This window comes from Anticarsia gemmatalis, chromosome 15, assembly GCF_050436995.1.
Source record: "Anticarsia gemmatalis isolate Benzon Research Colony breed Stoneville strain chromosome 15, ilAntGemm2 primary, whole genome shotgun sequence".
Lineage (NCBI taxonomy): Eukaryota > Metazoa > Arthropoda > Insecta > Lepidoptera > Erebidae > Anticarsia > Anticarsia gemmatalis.
In genome coordinates this window covers 3,533,135-3,552,586 of record NC_134759.1, presented here as the reverse complement: position 1 = coordinate 3,552,586, position 19,452 = coordinate 3,533,135, and the positions used below count along the sequence as shown (strand labels likewise).

The 19,452-nt window shown below is 34.1% G+C and overlaps 1 protein-coding gene across 2 annotated transcripts; it reads left to right on the top strand.

The window, feature by feature from the left end:
• Positions 1-104: 104 nt before the first annotated feature.
• On the top strand, positions 105-19,404 carry PIP4K (phosphatidylinositol 5-phosphate 4-kinase). 2 transcript variants are annotated; one of them, XM_076123720.1, is made up of 11 exons: positions 105-416; positions 789-886; positions 4,995-5,105; positions 5,285-5,464; positions 10,773-10,911; positions 12,338-12,468; positions 13,718-13,886; positions 14,258-14,427; positions 14,804-14,916; positions 15,095-15,165; positions 15,283-19,404. In XM_076123720.1, exons 1-11 carry the CDS (start codon positions 288-290, stop codon positions 15,403-15,405), a joined length of 1,434 nt encoding a protein of 477 aa, XP_075979835.1. In that variant the 5' UTR covers positions 105-287; the 3' UTR covers positions 15,406-19,404. The 2 variants fall into 2 exon arrangements, with proteins under 2 accessions (XP_075979835.1, XP_075979837.1); XM_076123722.1 differs by lacking the exon at positions 5,285-5,464.
• Positions 19,405-19,452: the final 48 nt, after the last annotated feature.

Sequence of the window (19,452 nt, the reverse complement as noted above, 5' to 3'; positions counted from 1 at the left end):
TATTAAATAATAATCGACTAAAATATATAACAATCATGAAATTACTCGACTAAATTCTTATCGTCATTCTTTGCTTTTCATAATTTTCATTCTGTGTCTGCCTGTCAAAAAGCCGTTTGCTGCTGTTGATAGGTGTCGAGTTTCTGTAAATTTCTGAATTTAATCGTCTTTCTATGTGGTTCAATATATTTCTTGTCAACTAAAAATGGTTTAATTATTATCGTTAACTATAAATTACATACAGTGGTTGTTCTCTGACTCTGGTAGAAGTTGTAAACAAATCCAAAATGTCCGTTCCGAGCACTGGATTGAGCAAGTTGAAGAAGAAACACATTCGTGTAAAACATCAAAAAGTGAAACTGTTTCGTGCAAATGAACCATTACTATCAGTGTTTATGTGGGGTGTGAATCACACGGTAATTATTTAATATTTTATGCACTAATTGCAATAGTATGGCGGGTGTTTAATCCTATTTGAAGTAATCTCGGCGAGCGAAGCATTATTATTATGTCATTTCCTTCGCAACTGGTTTGTTGTGGTTTTGCAATGTTTACATTTGTAATGAACACCTTCAAAAATATTATAGCGGCATAATTTTATTGTAATTTCTGGCACCATGTCAATACGCATTGTTTTTATGTTTCGCTTTTCCATTGAATATAAATAGACTAATAAGCTTTATTGCGTTGGAAATAAGTCCAATACCTGTCATTGTGCTAGTCGTATAAACACTCATTTGCATATAAAGTATAACACTGTAGTGCTAAATGATATATTTTCTTTTCAGATAAATGAACTAAGTCATGTCACAATACCTGTTATGCTCCTTCCGGACGACTTCAGGGCTTACTCCAAGCTCAAAGTTGACAACCATTTATTTAACAAGTAAGCTTAACCAAAATTATAAACCAAAAACATCCAGTAAAAAAAGTTACATTCAGCCTGTTATAAATTAAAAATGCAACCTTGTGCTCTATGATTAGATGGTCTTCAGCTATTATTAACTGGTATGACTAAGTTAAATACAACTAATAATAGGTTTCATATAAAATCAAGAGTTCTAGTACCTGACTGTATGCAGATAATTTGTTATCTCTCATGGTATTCAGTAATCTGACTAGAGTAATTATCAACAGGATAGGGTAATGTTGTAGTATGGGATTTTCCCTGTAGTGAATTTCAAATGTTGGGTTTAAATTGGTATCTTCAGTGATTATTACCTTTTGGTACTTCCAAAATCACTCCTTAAAAACTTTTAGTATTGTTTTTTTATTACCCATAGCCTAAGAATAGAGTGATAAATACTCATTGGAATTGTTATAAACTTCTTAAAATTCTTGATTTTATTCAATACAAGAATTGTTACCTGAAACAGTGTTATCTATTTATTTATAACCATCTTACATTAACAGTATGAACTACACATGTGAGATATAGGCACACTATATTATATCTATTGTTATATGAAAATGAATATTTGAGTATATAAATGACTAAAACACTGAAGACAGATTCATGTCTCGGACTAGAAAAACAGAATAAATTAGGCAGGTCAAGATTCATTGTGAACTGAATTTGTGTAATCTGTACTTTTCAGAGAGATTTTAGAACTGTTCACTATTTTAGCTAGTTTAGTTACTACTATTGAAATAAAAACAAAGTAGTGATTATGCATCTCACAATAAACAGAAGTCCCTTATAAATGCTCAGTGCAAAAGTCACAATATTATACCTAATTGTAACATTCATTATTTAATATCTCAACATAGGTATATATACATTGTCAGTGGTGAAAATAGGGTGTATTTCAAACACCTCTACCTAAGCCTTTGGGTTTAATAGGCATAATAATATGTATGTATGTATGTATAATACTTTTTCCACATACCACATATTCATTTGTCGCTGACAATATCCTGCTTTTATATTGGAAATACATATTTAATATTTTTCCTCTATTTGTATCAATATGATTACAGTAATGACTATAACAATATTTTTTCCTTAATTATATCTATCTGTAGGAGGAAATAACCTAGAGTTGTTATTAAAATTACATCATACTTCAGTACTTTTAATTAACACTAAGGTACTATATTTTCCAAGCATGTAGAATATGTTTTTTTACCATGTATGTATGACAAGATCTATTGTTTTGAATAAGGCAAGGAGAGTTTGTAAGGATTGTCCCCAGTGGTGTTCTTTGATCTCTGCCTGCCAATATGGCAATAAGGTTTCAATTGTCATATTATGTACAAATTATACCATAATAATTATTATACCAAGCTCATCTATCATATAATTTCTTAAACCATGAAATGGAAATTTCAACAGACAAATATTTTGTCAGAAATATTTTTTAAAAATAAACTAATAAGATATGGCACTGGCTGGACACATTACTAGACATGCTAAAATCACTGAGCATTAAATAGTTGGTACTAAACTGCACTTAGTAACATGAGTTTGAGTATTATGATCTGATTACTATTCACATTACAATTTAGTACAAAGGCATATTTAAATATGTTATAAGGAAATGTTCTTGGAGAAATCTCCCTCAGTCAAACAGTTTCCAAAATATAGTTTTTCCAGTGATGATACGTTGCCGTGCGTCAAATCAAATCAAATCAAATCAAAATTGTTTATTTGTCAAACATAGGTCGCGACATTGTCGCGTTAATGTCTCACACAATCTCCCATCTATTTTCTGAGATAAGCCTGTCTGAATCTGGTTGCATGTAGCTACTTTGTGGTTACTTTTATTTTCCCAGCTTTTCGTAATTTCAGAGATCAGAATTATAAGTAGAATTATAGAGAATGAAGCAGGAATTGACTATAAATTAGACCTTTCAAAATACATAAAATTATTGTATTTATAGTGGGCTTTTTACCCAACTTCTTATTCTTATAGGAAAGGTACTACATTCCTGATTAGAACCTTCATACTTGTTTTGCTTCATTCTTATTCATACGTCTCCTAGACGTGCCCGCGCCGGCGACAACTTAGCATCCATTATTTTGGTACACTATATTCGATAGATCCATCTAATCCATGTGTTTCCTTCAAGGACATTCAAAGGCCAACCTAGCTTGAATTTTTCAGTTCCACACTTGGAATGCTAAGTCGTAATTTTCGATTTAGAATGCATCACCGGTTCGCGTTCTGACTTTAACGATTTGTTTATCAGAAAACCTAATCTAGAGAATGAATCACGGTGACGTCATATTTAGCGTGTTTTTCATTGGCTAGTCGATTGTGTACAGGTTTGAGGAAAAGGTGAAAATGTTAATTATAGCACTTAAGCACATAATTGTATTATAACTTTCATTTTAATGATTTAATTGCTCTTGTTATTATAGTAACTTAGTATTGTACATCCAGTTGAGTTTTTCTAACTACTTATTAAAACCTAGAAAGAATAATAATTGCTGTACAATTCATTTAGTACTTACTAAGTCGTTGTGACGTTGGTCGGTGTTTTTTTTACTAGCATTGTTTATTTGCATCGATACTAGGTATGATTCAATTCAAAAGCTACCAACTTAATTTTCTTAGGGAATCTCGATCACATTAGCTCCTATCCTCTTCAATTTATACTATAGTCTACACTTAACGCTATACAAAAATCTAAAACTACTAGTAAAAAGGAACCAATCCCTATTAGCACCGGCTTCCTTTAATTTCCTCTACCTATAAGGCCGCTAGCAACATAGCGTATTAACAGTTCAGATTGAACTATGACGTAGTTATAGTAACATCATAATTTGTAGCTGTATGCAATCTTATCGCCCGAGAGATGCTTTCTTGGCAACTGAGCTAAATGTCTTCTGAAGTCCCTTTAAAACATGTATAAGAAAATAGATTGTAGGTTCTATCTATACATATGTACATAAATATAATAATGTCGGTACATGGGATTCATTGGTAATAGCAAAACGTGGGTGTATTTCATACACCCACAAAACGTGGTGAGAGGGCGAGCCTATTGCCATATACCTGGCACTTTTCCAAAGAACTACTAGTTTTGTTAAATATTCTAATGTAAATAAGAAAAGACCAATAGTACATCGCCCATCTTGGGAATCGAACCTAAAACCTCATAACCAGCAGTCACCGACCACACGACAGAGTTTAAGTTCTTATACCATTTTTCTCTCTCTGTTAAACTAAAAGTAAGGTCTATCAATGCTGACACAGAGATACTGTTCATTTATTGAGAGAATAATTCTGTTTAAACTATTCACACTTATCCACTTCATAAAACCTTATGGGTACCTAAGTGCCCAAGCATGTGGGAATTACTATTATATCTCATTCCCGTTCTTACACATTGAAATAGAAAAGGACAACTGTAACCATCAAAAACAGATGTTATTCATCTAAGGTCTATTAAGAATACGACAGTTAATGGTTTATTAATAGCTAACTATATCTTATTGTAATGTCATTTTAGTCGATTAATTCAAATTGGTAGCTGGCTGTTTTCCAAAACGATAGCCGTAAACAAAATAAAACGTACAATTTTGATTAACGTACCTATTTGCCAAAGTACTCTTTCTCCAATACGAGAAGTATTTAACTTTAATATGTCTGGTATCTTTCATGTCTATTTTGACCTACTGGCTGTTGTCCAATTGGGCTGAAATTTTATGTGCATGTGTAAATCCGATGACAATGCAATATTATTATAGCGACATTGCACCGACGCTGCATCTTAGACGTCTATAGCATTCAGTTTGAGATCGTTTAAACGAAATTCCTTTACATGTTCCAAAAAAGTTTTGTTTTTCTTTTTTTCCGGGCTTATTTATCGCTATAATCCGGGGTAAAGTCTATCAGATTTTTACGAAGGAAATCAGACCTCGTAATCCGAAGGGATTACTGATCTAATAATGACTAAGGCATAAAGCACACTTATTTGATCTTCATTCATAGTTCTTTGCTAAACCTTACCAGAAATAAGGCCTAACCAGTTATTGTTTGTTTCAGAGAAAACATGCCATCCCACTTCAAAGTCAAGGAGTACTGCCCCCTCGTGTTCAGGAACCTGAGAGAGAGGTTCGGAATCGATGACATCGACTACAAGGAATCACTCACAAGGTACCGCTTTATACCGATAAGCAAACCAAAACCAAAAAACTACTGTAACGACGTTCGGCACGTGTGATACGCTAACGATAATATTATTTCTTTATTGATTATTATGTATTTATTTATATTTATTTTTATTCCCAAATTGTATTATCGCATCCTCCCACATCCCGTCCTGTGGTCCTTAGGTTTAGAAAGCCAGATAACTACCTGTGTTCGCGGGCCCTGAAGCGGCCGAGCTCGACGCTGCGGCGGTCGGCGACGGCCCCTACCGGGGTTGCCAACATGAAAAATGAAACACACCAAGAGAGCATATTCCACGATGCGAGCGCATTCGTCAAGCGCGGCCTGACGATAAAACGCCTGAGGTCAGCGGAGTTTTACTAGCAGCTGTACGATTTTGTTTTATTTTTTCAGTTTTTTTATTTTATTTTTCTCAAATAACAGTATGTAGTGTGCCTTTCGAACTGACACGGCGAGCATTAGCATACCCCACGATTCACTGGCTGTATTGTGAAGTCATCCCCTTGTCTAACCGCTTGTTGAGGCCTCTAAGAAAGATGGCCTTAAAGTTTGGAAATGGAAGTTTTTGTTGGATTTGGTTTGTAAACCCGTGGTCCTGGCTCCCATTCCAGATTAGGTACAAACGGGTGTCGAGTGCCTACACGATCCTTTATTGACCGTGACCTCTATTTACGTTCCTTAACCTCCCTCAATTGTCCAATGTCCATGTCTCGGTTACCTAATATATAATTATATGTATATTTTAACATTAACACAGACACTGCACTAAATGCTGAGCACTCATTGTGCACTCTCACAAAGAAAGGTAAGTATTGTGTCAATATTTGCAACCAGCACTGTACATAATAGGTAAAGTATGACACGGATGACACTATCGCATTGATTAATCACTTTAATTAGGCAAAAAAACGTCTACTGTGTGTGAGTGTACGCATGTGCCGTACGAAATGTACGGCCTAATTTAGGAATGTTATCTGGAACATGTATCTAAACAAACTTTGTGTTTGATTGTACTCCGCACACGCGAACTAATATAGGACAATTAGAGTCAGCTGCGAACACATTCACTTTATTTTATTGGTAACATTTGGTGTGACCTTGACAGCATTCTATTACAAAGAGAAATGAAGATTTTATCTAGATTCATGTAAACATGTACGGGAGTTTAACACATTTATTTAGGAAAACATTTTGCAGAGTGTAATGACTAACCGTGTTCTTTTTAACGTGATAACACGTTAATTGTATTCGTTGAGTAATGCTTTACAACTGCTATGCAAAACACCTAAAGATTCAAGTTGGATGTATTTAAGGAATATTTAATTTCGTATGTAATGAGGCATTTGTGTAGGTTCTTGTACAGCATCAGTAGCCAAGAATCTACCTAAAGTATGGCTGCTGAACCAAATTAAGAGTCTCAAGACCTCGAAAATGTTGAGTCTCTCTTTTGGTAATCATTGGCGCGTAAACCGGAACTACGAAAGACTAATTTATTTTTAATCAACATTATCAAGTACATTGTATATTAATTTCAATATCCTTTAAACCTAATAGGTAAGATAACTTACCTAACATTTACGGATATAATTCTTGTTGTTTTCGAAAACCGATTCAGATGTATTGGTTATCATATCTATACGAAATCCTATGATTGATTGGGCACAAAAATATATTGGAATTAATTACCTAATTGTATTTACTTTGAAAGAATATATTATGCAGGTGTTACTGGGTGGAAAAACTTGTAAGAAGAACAACAGATGTACAGGCAACAAAAATGGGGAGGGCCTTGTTCTTGAAACAAAATAAGTATTCCAAGTTTCTGAAACTTGCGAAAGTTTGGCTTCCTTTGCTTTTTGCAAAACAACATAGGGCAAGTTAAATACATACTAGCTGACTCGCGCAACTTCGCTTGCGTCACATAAGAGAGTATGTGCCAAAATTTTCCCCGTTTTCGTAACATTTTTTATTGATACTCTGCTCCTATTGGTCGCAGCGTGATGATTTATAGCCTATAGCCTTCCTTGATAAATAGACTATCTGAAACTGAAATAATTTTTCAAATCGGACCGGTAGTTCCTGAGATTAGCGCGTTCAAACAAACAAACTCTTCAGCTTTATAATATTAGTATAGAAGTATAGATATTGCAACGAAATTAACTGCCAATAAGAATTCTAAGGACGTACTTCATATAAATTTAATAATATCATTATCTATGGCTCAATAACGCACATCTTTTCTCCGTATTGGTAATCTATTATTTCCTTCGTAAGAGCCTATGAGGAAAACCTTTCACGGTAAACATGTCTCATACACTTGCGATAAAATATGAGAAGATTTATGTCCGATTTTAATGTTCAAATATGAATCACAGATAAGTAAGTAAGTGTTCATTGTTTGGCCAAAAGTTTAGTTATGTTTGTTTTACATACAAATGTAGCTGACATCGTAATTTTTATATAAACTTAGTAATAAATTGAACAGACCCATCCTACTAATATTTTAAATGCGAAAGTTTGATAGGATTGATGAATGTAGGTATGTTATTCTACAAGAAGAATCGACTAAACTGATTTTAGTGACATTTGATGCGTGGATGGTTTTGAACCTAGATTAACATACAATACTTTTTACTACGGGAAATCTTTTCTGGCGCACAATGTCGCGGGCAAAAGCTAGTAATACAAAGTATTATAGGAAGTTCAATATTATTATATAGAATACTATAGAAAAGGCATACAGCGTGCTATATTTCTTTGTCCGTGTACGTGTTCTGGTTTATTTTCTCCAATACAAAATCCGGATCGAATTTTATTATTGTGCTTGCACCTAGTTTTTCGAGTAGCGCGTTTTCCGACTAATTGGAGTGGAGGTTAATTAAACTCACGGCGAGAAAATCTGCAAAACTGAATAGTTCATGTAAAAATAAATTTAATAATAAATGTGTAGATGGAGAATTCGCCTTAAAATTGTGTATAAAGGCTTAACCATCGTAATCCTAGGTAATCCAAACCTAATCCTCCTAGGTTCGAAAGTTATTCTATACCTAGGTAGGGCCCCCCTACAGGGGGCGAGCCGCGCATGGCGTGCGTCTTGCGGTACTAGCTTATTGCGGTTATCCCGGCGCACGTCTTTGCGGAAGCGGTTGGACACTCGTCAGGTTTTTAGTGGGCTCTACGGCGGACCACATACCCCGTTTGCGCAGTCCCAGTGCGGCGGGGACCTAGCCGGTGGGTCGACCTTTACAGCGACCCCGATTGGTTTCCCTGACGAAAAAAAAAAAAAAAAAAAAAAAAAAAAAAAAAAAAAAAAAAAAAAAAGGTTCGAAAGTTATTCTATACCTAATATTAATGTATATGATGACAAAGTATCTATTGAAAAATACTAAAATTATTTATTTCGTGTTTCTACTCTGACCTTGAATCATTAGAAATACATTAAACTAATATCCGTGACCACAAAATGTATTATAGTGCTCTTGTTTTTACACAAAGGTGAAATTATTTTCTCATCAGACAATGTACAAAACTCCAAACTACGTTTTCAGTACAATATATCAATAATATTGATTGAATGAATAAACTATTTTCATTAGTGGTTAGTGAAAGAACTAATGGAAAATAGGGTGTTTTATGTAATTGAGTAAAATTTGGAGTAAAATAATTGGATATAGATCGGACCGAAATGTCGTGTAATATGATATTAATTAGGAAGTTGACTGGGTTAACGAAAAATTATATTTGTATTATATCTACTTGTACTCGCAAAAGGTTCATCTTAAATGTTCAGGCTAAGTATTTTTCGTAAATAATGTTGAAATTGTAATGATTACAAACAAAATATTCTATTAGGCACTCTATTGATACCAACGAAAATACGAAACTGTGACGTCATTCCCTTGTATTTCTTTACTAAAATGTGTTTTTGACATTTCATATAGAGGAGCTGATTTGACTTGTAGTCAACTACCCTATTAGAAAACATTATTTGAGCCAATTAATAATAATAATAAATAATAATAATAATTATTTATTGGCTCCAAACTTATTATAATGTTACATAGTATAATGTTACATTTGAGTTTTATACAGTATATAAGAGAGTTAGTAAGAAAGACTATTTTAATTGTTAGTGAACGGAATAATTATACTTATAACATGCGCTAGAGATACAATATTATTAATTCTAAATATAATTAATTGTGACCGACCTGAGCTAGGTTTTAAAAAAACCTGTGTTACAGGACTTCACTTGACGCGACTTTGAAAGAAATTTTATTCGACATTATTTTGGTTATTTGCCTAGATTACAATACAAAAAGTTAGTTATATACAGTGGTAAACTATAAACTAGGTGTAGATTTTAAAACTAACAGTATTCAATGGTTTTACTGTACAATGTCTAGTAATTTTTCTGTGTCTGAGTAGTCGTATTGTCCTAAGTATTCAGACAAAATTTTTCTAACTTTTTTAGATGTAAAGTTAATTAAAGTTAAGTTAAAATTGTTTTTTGTAGATATAATAATAATAAGTATACTTCTTTTCTCTTATAAAGCGTTTCATAAATAAATGCACTCGATGCATTATTATAGATCTTATCCAGTCCAGATCAATATCGTTCGATTTCCATTGTTATCTTTCTAATCTTATCGACACTTGAACTGTTATATCGGCTCCGTGTTGTAGAATATGTGAATATATTTCGTAAAAAAATATTAGTCACACATAAAAATACACTTTCTAATAGCAGTAGGCGTTGCCAGTTAGGAGTATGGGCTATCTCTTCTTCCAATGCTGTTAAAATTGTAATGAGAACATGTAATTTATCAATATGTTATAGAGGCCATAGGTCGCTTAGCATATAAACTCCTGTCATTTTAGTATAATACTATAAACATCAGTAATTTTCCTATAGATCGTCATTACATTCCCACAAACAATGGTCTCACGCAGTCACACCTTCCTACGCGTTCGTAAATTAAGCCAGCGTGTACGCGCACGCTCTATGAACGTGCACCAATATGTACTCCGTGAAAGCAGCGTACGAAACACTTGCACGTTGCGTAAAGTGCAAGCGTTTCAAATGAAATTGAGCTATTATGGGTTTTAAAGAATAAGTGAGTTGTTAAAGAATTACTGCATAACTATTATATTTTGATAATTTTGGATTTTTCTCTGAATACAATTCAGTGATACATGACGAATATTATCTGTGCCTAGACTTAAAGAGATACCATATACGGTGTCTACCTACTTACCTATATTATCGATCATGAATAACACGGTACAAAAAAGTGTATGATACGTTGGAAAATAAGGAATCTTTTGCGTTATATTGTTATTCGTCGAACTCAAACTGTATAAATCCGGGGTTACATTAAGGGAGAAATGGTCTACGACATTGTATCGGCGACATGTCAAGCAAAGCCCGGCAGGAGTTGGAGACAGACGAGTAAAGTCCGGCGATGTAGACTTACTACTGCGTCGGATGTCGCTGAGGGCAAATGTCACGGGACAATTTTGTCCCCTAGTGTAAGATCCAGGCTTTAATCTGAAATTTAGTCTAAGTTTCAACCAGTAATCTTAATCAACAATATTCTGCGGTGTTCGTAATATAGGATAAGTTGAAGAGAAGTTGGTATTTGTCGTCAGATCTCAGCCGATCCCCGACGACTCGTCGGGCAAGTCCGGCGCCAAGTTCTACCAGAGCTACGATCGCCTGTTCATCCTCAAGACCCTGACTTCTGAAGAAGTCGAGAGAATGCACTCGTTTCTTAAACATTATCATCCTGTGAGTATAAAAGGCATATTACTTTATAAATATGGCATTGCGAATGAGTGGGAAGTTCACGGAAGTTGGCATAATGTTTAAAGCAAAAACCTTTGTTAACCAAAACTCACCAATTGTTGTATATTTTTCAAATTCTGCCATCGACCATACATTAAGTACTTTGTTTTTGCACTTATTTAAATAAAAGTAGGTACCGTTCCCATGAGTCCCACGATAAAGATTAATTTCTTAATGTTGCCGTATAAAAGAAAATATTAATTTGGAGTCATTAATATTAGGAAACCGACGTCAATAAGGTTCAATGACATAATAAAGTTTATCAAAAAATAGCTTCTATTAGGTGCAAAGTTCGAGTAATTGACGTCATACACGTGTACATGAGAGCTTAAATCGAATCCTTTACAGGTGTTTCTGGACTAGACTTAATGTATGTACATTTTATACATTTTATAAGCCAGATGTATTGTGAACTACTAGTAAGATACCTATATAACTGGTAGTACCTGTATAAATAAGTAAATAAATAACATCTATCAACTTGAATACACATAATATACTTAGGCACCTCTACGCACTTACATTCCTCTGTATACCTCTTTTTCCAGAGGTGGTAAACAGGTAAACAGAGGATGCCACATGCATCTCTATGGTTAAAATTTGATTAAATTTGTGCCTTACAACACGATTGAATATACTTAATAGATCGTTTGGCTTATTCATTATGAGCCTAAAAATTACTGTAGGTCCTTGCTAATGTGTCTATATTGGTAATAGACACGTTCATCTATCTATAGAAAGTATGCGAGAGTCTAAACATAGCGATATAATCGACAAGTTATCAAAGCTCGTGTAAACAAACAATATATCTCTCGAGCTATCTAATCTCTTTGTAATGTGTAACTTCCGATCACTATTTGTATGTAAATGATAACGTTTTATTGTCTGTGACGTGGAGATATTGTAATTATTGTAGCAATGAAAGTTGATCGTAAACCTCATTATGAGTACTACTAAACGACAAAATGAAATGGAACTCGAAGGCAATATTGTTAAGTTATTTAAAGAACATTTTAACAATTTGATTAATGACTTAAAAATATTCACGTTTTTTATCCTTCCTCGATGAAGGGTTTACACCATCAGAAAAGTTATTGAAACGAAAGAGCAAAATGTTAATGTTTAAAAATGATAAAAAACAACTTTATATAGTCCAAGTTTACATTTTTATTAAGCACGTTGATTAATTCCCGTTTTGTGGTTAAACAAAAATTAAATTTAAATTAACAATTAACCTAATCGAGTAATTTGCTTTTCATTCGTCGGTTACCATAATTTTATCCTCGAATATGTAGGTAGGTACATAATTTTTCCTGATATTTTTCGAAAGTTATTAAATAACTGACTAATTATTATGTTTAATTTGCAGTATATCGTGGAAAGACACGGCAAGACGTTACTGCCTCAGTACCTTGGCATGTACCGACTGACGGTGGACGGCATCGAGCACTACCTCGTCGCCACCAGAAATGTGTTCTCCAACCATCTTAATATTCACAGGTAAGATGTACACCGAAGTTACAGCTCATAAAAAACTTACTTACTTTAACTTCAGTATTCAGTCCTTCCACCCGGAAAAATAAGAGCTTGAGAGAAATACCGTAAAAAGTATAGATTGTGGTATCACAAGAAATGTTACTGCAAAATACTTATATAGATGTTAAAAGTCAACCAAAGACCTTTGTCACGAATTTAGCACAGGTCCGACTTTCCACATGACCTCAGCCCACATAGAATGATTAGTGATTACCCATCTAAACTTATGCACTAAAGATTATTAGTTTATCCCACTAATCGTCGAATGCAACTTGCCCTTCGTATTTCCTTTAAGTATTGACAACTTTATGGCCACTATATATAAACTATATATAAATATAACTAACTATATATAACACTGTATATAAATATAAACCAACATCTTTGCAGTGGCAAGGGTCCATATTTTTAGAAAGCCACTTACGCCTGATCTTCTTTGGACATCATCATTTCATCTTGTGCTTTTCCTTATCATCGAATTCCAATAATCCTAAATAACAGAAATAAAAGATTACTCATAATCAATTTGATGTGCAATGATTCATCAAGATAATACAAGCGTATCGAATTTCTTTGTTTACTGGACCGGACACAACGAATAAGAATATAAGTGATAATATGTATCACGTCATCATGTGTTACACCTGTCAATGAGTTCATAATGCAAGAATATATGTATATAGCTCTATGTTAGGTGAATCATTGTAAAGACTGGTTAAAACCTGCTACCTAATCCTTTGTGTTTAGTAGTAAGAATTTACTACTTTGTAGTGTTTTATGTCGATAATCTTAGTTTAACACTATATGTACAAGTATTTATAAATAAATGTTGCCTTGTTCCTACAGTTAACTTATACCAAAACTAGCCACACACTATGTTTTCATCTAAGATAATGTTACCAAACATACCTTAAAGATTTTTAATCTAATAAAGATCTTAAGAAGCATTTAAAACAATTAACAATTCCTAACACAATGTATCACTTCCTATACATTTTTAGTAAATGTATTACTATTAGAAAAGCTTTTGTTAACATTTTTACACACAAAAAGAGACAAAATTTACCTTTAGGAAAAAAATCTCGTACTAAATTTGATACCCAACTACTTTTTTTCTAGTGCGTACTAAGGACGTACGTATACGTTATAGTATATAAATCGTAGATGTAAATTACGTTCTTATAAAAATAATATTAAAATCATTTGTTTACAGGAAGTTTGACTTAAAAGGATCGACGGTAGACCGCGAGGCGTCGGAGAAGGAGTTAGAGAAAGAGTTGCCGACGCTCAAAGACAATGACTTTATCAAACAAGGCGTGCGCATCGATATCGGAGACGCCGCTAAAGACAAACTGTTGGAGACACTTACTGCTGATGTTGAGGTAACGTACGATGAAAGTCGTTTTTGTTGGGTTATAGGATAGTTTTGAGTTGAATTAAATCTTGTGAATTACATTACTAATCATAAGGGAAACAACATTAAGAAGACAAGAGTGAAATTACTATTAGTGGTAGGAAAACAATATTTTATTGTTAAGAAAATTATAAAGAATCATGAACCTTTTTTATTCCGCAGTAGTATTTTATCAAGGCTCCTTCGAAGTTATCAAAGTATCGTCGAACTTAAACACTGACAGAAAACGTCCTTAAATTTGGAATTTCAATGAGGATACTTTCGCCTATTAGCAGTATCGTAATAGACAATAATAAAGTATAAAAAAATCGCATATATTAATGTGTAACGTGTCCGCAGTTCCTAACGAAGCTGCACCTGATGGACTACTCGCTGCTGCTGGGCGTGCACGAGTGCGGGCGCGGCGAGGCCGAGGCCGAGGCGGCGCGCCAGCGGGACGCCGACAACGACTCCGCCGACAACGACTCCGACACCGACTCCGACACCGACAACCGCCACCACGGCGACAGGTAACCACCCACTAGTCTAAGTGACTAGCACATTGCAAAATTGCTAGGTTGCAAAACATTGATGACAAATTTGATGAACGTCAGGATTTCAAAAGAGGTCCGTGAAAAGTAGGAATGTTACGAAGCTAAGTAACTACAACCAAAATTATCAGATACTGGAAAAATATCCATAAGCACTGTTAAACAAATATGCGCATCTCTAAAATTCTATTAAAACTTCATCCACTAATATATTTTAAGGGTGGTTCTTTGGTGGCCGGAAGTTCATATAACCCTTGATATTTAAACATCTTAATACAATACCCGTTTTGAATGCATGCATGATAGTAAATCCAAAACGTAATAAATATGCTAAGTTTATTATTCTTGTCACTAGATGGGGTTACAACACGCCGCCAGACAGCCCGCGTGGTTTCGCGCGTCAGTCGTCTCTGCGGTACGAGGGCATTATTCCTGAACTCGACATCTATGCCATACCCAGTCAGGAAGGTGAGTAACACATACACAACTCGTTTTTTAGACTGTAATTTTTTTTTAGTATTAACTAGAGTTTATGTCATAATATTTTATTAAAGATAATCTTTTTTTTACATAAGCAGTATATTTAAGTCACAGGGGCGTTTATGACGCTTCAGTTCGGTTGGTAATACAGGTTTTTTTTTTGCAGGTGCACCTAAAAAGGAGATTTATTTCGTCGCTCTGATCGATGTACTCACGCATTATGGTGTTAAGAAACAGGTAACACATTATTATTTTATTGTAACATTGTCTATTTCCCAAGTGTCCAACAAATTAGTTTTCCGGTATCAGTACTGTATTTAGTAGTTATTTTATAACTGAAATAATAATTTCTAGGCGGCGAAAGCGGCGAAGACTGTAAAATACGGCAGCAATGTGGACGGGATATCGACCTGTGACCCCGAGCAGTACGGCAAGAGGTTCATCGAGTTCGTCGCCAAGGCCATCGAGGGCAACTAGTGACCTCCGCACTCCCGCGCCACGCACACCCGAGCGATGCTTCTTTTAGTACTTAAACACGAATAGAGATGGCGTTACTGATACGTTAAGTGTATCGAACATCGCCTAACATTCATTTTGTTAAAATAATTGGTTGATAAATTACTTTTTGTATTCCGTATTCTAGTCTTCGGTTGAAGATTAATTAACCAGGTGAGTTCTGGTTTCGTTTTGTTATAAAAATTGTACGCGTAGACAGTAACGCCATCTAGTTTTGGGACTGAATTAGGAAATTGTGTGTTGTCAACTTCAAAATGCTTAGTGGTGTGAGGACTGAATGTTTTCTTACATTTTAGTTTCCGCTAGTACGTTAGACTTGAGTTCAGGGGTCTATGTTAGGGAATAATTGGAGTTTACAGGGTGTTGTATGATTATGGCTGGTAGTTTGTTTACTTACGTTATGAGTAAAGTTCAGAAATTACTCAATATTACTTAAAAACTTCTACTTAAAGCAATAAGTTTAATAAATAAGGCAAAACTGCGAAACATTTTGGAATATCAATGAAATACTATTTTTGTTCTCTATAAAAGTAACAGCTTATACATACGTGTTTGTAATCGCGACAAGTCATTGTAAACTTTTATGTACGAATCCTGTGTCTTAAAATATAGTTATTCTGCCGAGATATTAAGTAGAGGTACGTATTCGTTCATAGTATACGTAACTGTCACGATACAGCAATGAATGACAAAGTTACTTTTATGTGAACAAAAGTTTACAGTTTTACCTTATTTATTCAAACTCTCGGGTATTACTGTGTTTAGTTGTGATACTTTACTCTTAACGTAAAAAACATTCACGTAGTTACGTACTAAAAGAAGCACCGCACAAGTTATCTTGTCCAAGACAAGTCCCACGATACAGTAAGTGTAATAACGTCGATTCTTAATAAAAATTGAATATAAATAATAAATTCATGTGTTAATAAAACGTAGTGAGGAGACATGTATTGATATTAGCTATTATTCGAAACGATCGGACAGTTTGCGATGAAGTTTGTCGTTTTTATCAAATTATTATCTCGTATTTATTCGCTTCGCGTGCGAATTGGAACAGTTTAGGGAGATGTTCGCGTCACGTACTCTGCTCGGCGGGACTGGTTGCCATTCACTTGTACACTACAGTTATAGAGATAGGCTCAAGTACGAGTAGATGACTATTATAAAGGACTGTTTGAATGACGCAATTTGACGTTAAAGCAATATGACCTATTATTGCAAGCATACATTTGTAATATCATATACCAATGGTATATGAATCTGAATAGTCTTTTTTTGTGACTGTCTTATGTAATAGTCATCGACTTTCAGTGGGATTACCGCCGAGTTCTGAAAAATCTGGGTCGTTTGTGTCCGAAACAGGGACAGTTACGGGTTTGTACGGGACCCACTTTTTATAATAATAATTTTCTACACTTGTCTCTGTGTTTGCAATAATATTAAGCCCCCTTTGACAATATTATCGTAATCTTATTCTTATCACACACTTGAGTCCCTGTTTTGTGCTAATATACCTAATAGGCTTAGTTCGAGATTGCGTTGTGCTAAAGGCACGGTAGGTTCTAGGTTCTTAATTTATTAAGAATATGGCTAGGAACTGTTTGTTTTGATTTTGTCACTTTTATATCTTTTTTTACAGTTAATCACAATATTTTTGTGCTTAAACTGTACTTACTTTTCTTCGTTTTAGAGTTTCATGTGTTTGTCCAGTAGTCAGCTAAATGGTATATTTCAACAGCGCAATGTCGAACTAAGTAGAATCTCGTGCTATGTCCCAATGTTCAACGAATTTTCTCACATTAACCACAGAATGACACCTCTGAGCACATATTCGCAATAATTTCCATAACTCGTTATTAGCTTTTTATAATGTTCCGCTAACGCGTAGATTAGTATTGACAAATTATAATGAATAATTGCTCGGACACATTACCTACTCGATTGTAAGGAAACTGAAGAAATAAGTGAAGGTACGTTATGAGAATGCTCAACGTAGAGGGCGCTAGTTGACCTGCGGGTCTATTAGACGTCGAATCGAGATTTATTTTCTTTATTGTATTGGTTTGCATTGGTAAAGGGTCGCGTCTGACAATTTGTAAGTGTCGTCATATCTTGTAGAGAGCTACAACTAATGTATGATATACGGTTTCTATATAAAGAGTAGCTAATGTGTTCAAGTTTTAAATAAAAATGTTAAATATCATTGAATTAGAATGTTGAAGTTTTGCAATTGGCCAAGTTAACTATATCGGTGGAATTCAATGTATACTATTGGCTGTTGTAAAATATCGTGTAATGCCTTGGATATAATGTTTATTGTGTTAATATCCAGACGAATGAAGTACATAAGATTACAGTTGTTTGTGTTCATAATAAAAGTAGACGCGCCCCCGGGACGTATGGATTAATGCTTCAAACTAACTTATGAAAATGTCAATAATCGATTTTGTAATAATGTTATCACACTGAATTATAAATTTAAGTGGATTTATGTCAATCCATACTTTATCATACATGTATGAAGATCTATTATGAAGTAAAATATTATAATTAGGATGTTTTCGATCAACAACTACGAGATGAATGGGAGGTTTCATTTGTAAAAATAAATGACCTCGGGTATTTTACCTTTGTTGTATGTTGATACTTATAGTTTTCCATCAATTCGGTGCGCACAAAACCAATACGAACAGTGTGTAATTTTGATTTAATTAAGTTACTGTAGTTGTTGATCGAAAATGAAACACCTCAAAGGAATTGATGATACATGTAATACATTAAATCTATCTAATATGGCGCATAAACGCATTAAATTGTTACGTTTAGTATTCGATAGATCTTTTCATATTTGTATCCCCAGAATATTGTATTAACAGGTCTTTTGGCATTGTCAAAATATAAATACCAGTTATGTCTATTATGTATTCTAATACATAGGCAATTAAGTCCAAAATTGTGTAAGGACGGCCATTGTTAAGAGTCGGTGTTTCACCCAAATAAAAAATACATACGTCATTTTTGCCAATATACCCATTACCTAGTTCGCTTAGTTTCTGTCTAGAGTAGTGTTTTTAATAGTACTATGTAAGATTTTGTTATTTATTATTCTATATTTCGAATAAGACTTGGATTGTTATGGAGTCTTTGTGATTTATTCTGTGAAAATTCACGTGCCGTTTACGGTGGTTACGGATAAAATTTTATACTTTTAGGTGGCGGTTTCATCGCGTCCGAGCGCGGCGCGGAGAAACTGCGCTGTTCGAAAATGTTAAGTGACCTCAGAATAATTATATCGCTATTCATGTAATTCTTTTTAACTTTTGACTGTTTATCGGGGAAATATAGCAAGGTTTATCAATGAAAATCAGTATTTAGGGCTCCGCTCGAGTCGCCTTCGATTTGAAATAATTTTGTCAAACGATAGTTTTTTTTTGTGATAGATATTGTTTACTTTTAGATATTAATTTTATATTAGAGTTCGAGTTGATCACTTCCTGTGTTTCTAAATTAAAATGAAAGTCAAGTACCTACCGTTTTGTTATTGAGGTGATCGGCTTCAGTAGTGTTAGAAATCCTTTGTTACACTCTCGACGGAGAGGATTTTTTTATTATTTTATCCAAGACCCTGTCTACATATTCCTGAACAATGTGTTAGTCATAAAATGATTCAAATTATGTCATATGTGTTGCCATTGTTTAGGTCGGTAATTGTATTTTAATTTGTAGTAATGTTATTTCGAATAGGTTTTATCTTGTTATCGGTGACGGTTGAAGCCGCGGGCCCGCATTGTACGGCATATATTTATTATACGATAGCTTCGCTACATACAAACATATTCGGCATGTAAGCAACACGGTTGAAATGTTAATTCTCTAGTCTACTACTCTTGTAAAGACAAAAAAAATGTATGAAAAATTAAAACTTAATTTTTTAAATATTCGGTTTATAAAGATTCTGCATTATATGAGTTTTATTTTTTAGAACAACCCTCAGACCTTGCAATTAAC

Excerpts from the sequence above, each read along its gene's own strand:
- PIP4K (XM_076123720.1), top strand. The coding sequence starts at position 288 with ATGTCCGTTCCGAGCACTGGATTGAGCAAGTTGAAGAAGAAACACATT. Across the intron at positions 417-788 it reads TGTGGGGTGTGAATCACACG|ATAAATGAACTAAGTCATGT; the intron begins GTAATTATTTAA and ends TTTTCTTTTCAG. Across the intron at positions 14,917-15,094 it reads TGCCATACCCAGTCAGGAAG|GTGCACCTAAAAAGGAGATT; the intron begins GTGAGTAACACA and ends TTTTTTTTGCAG.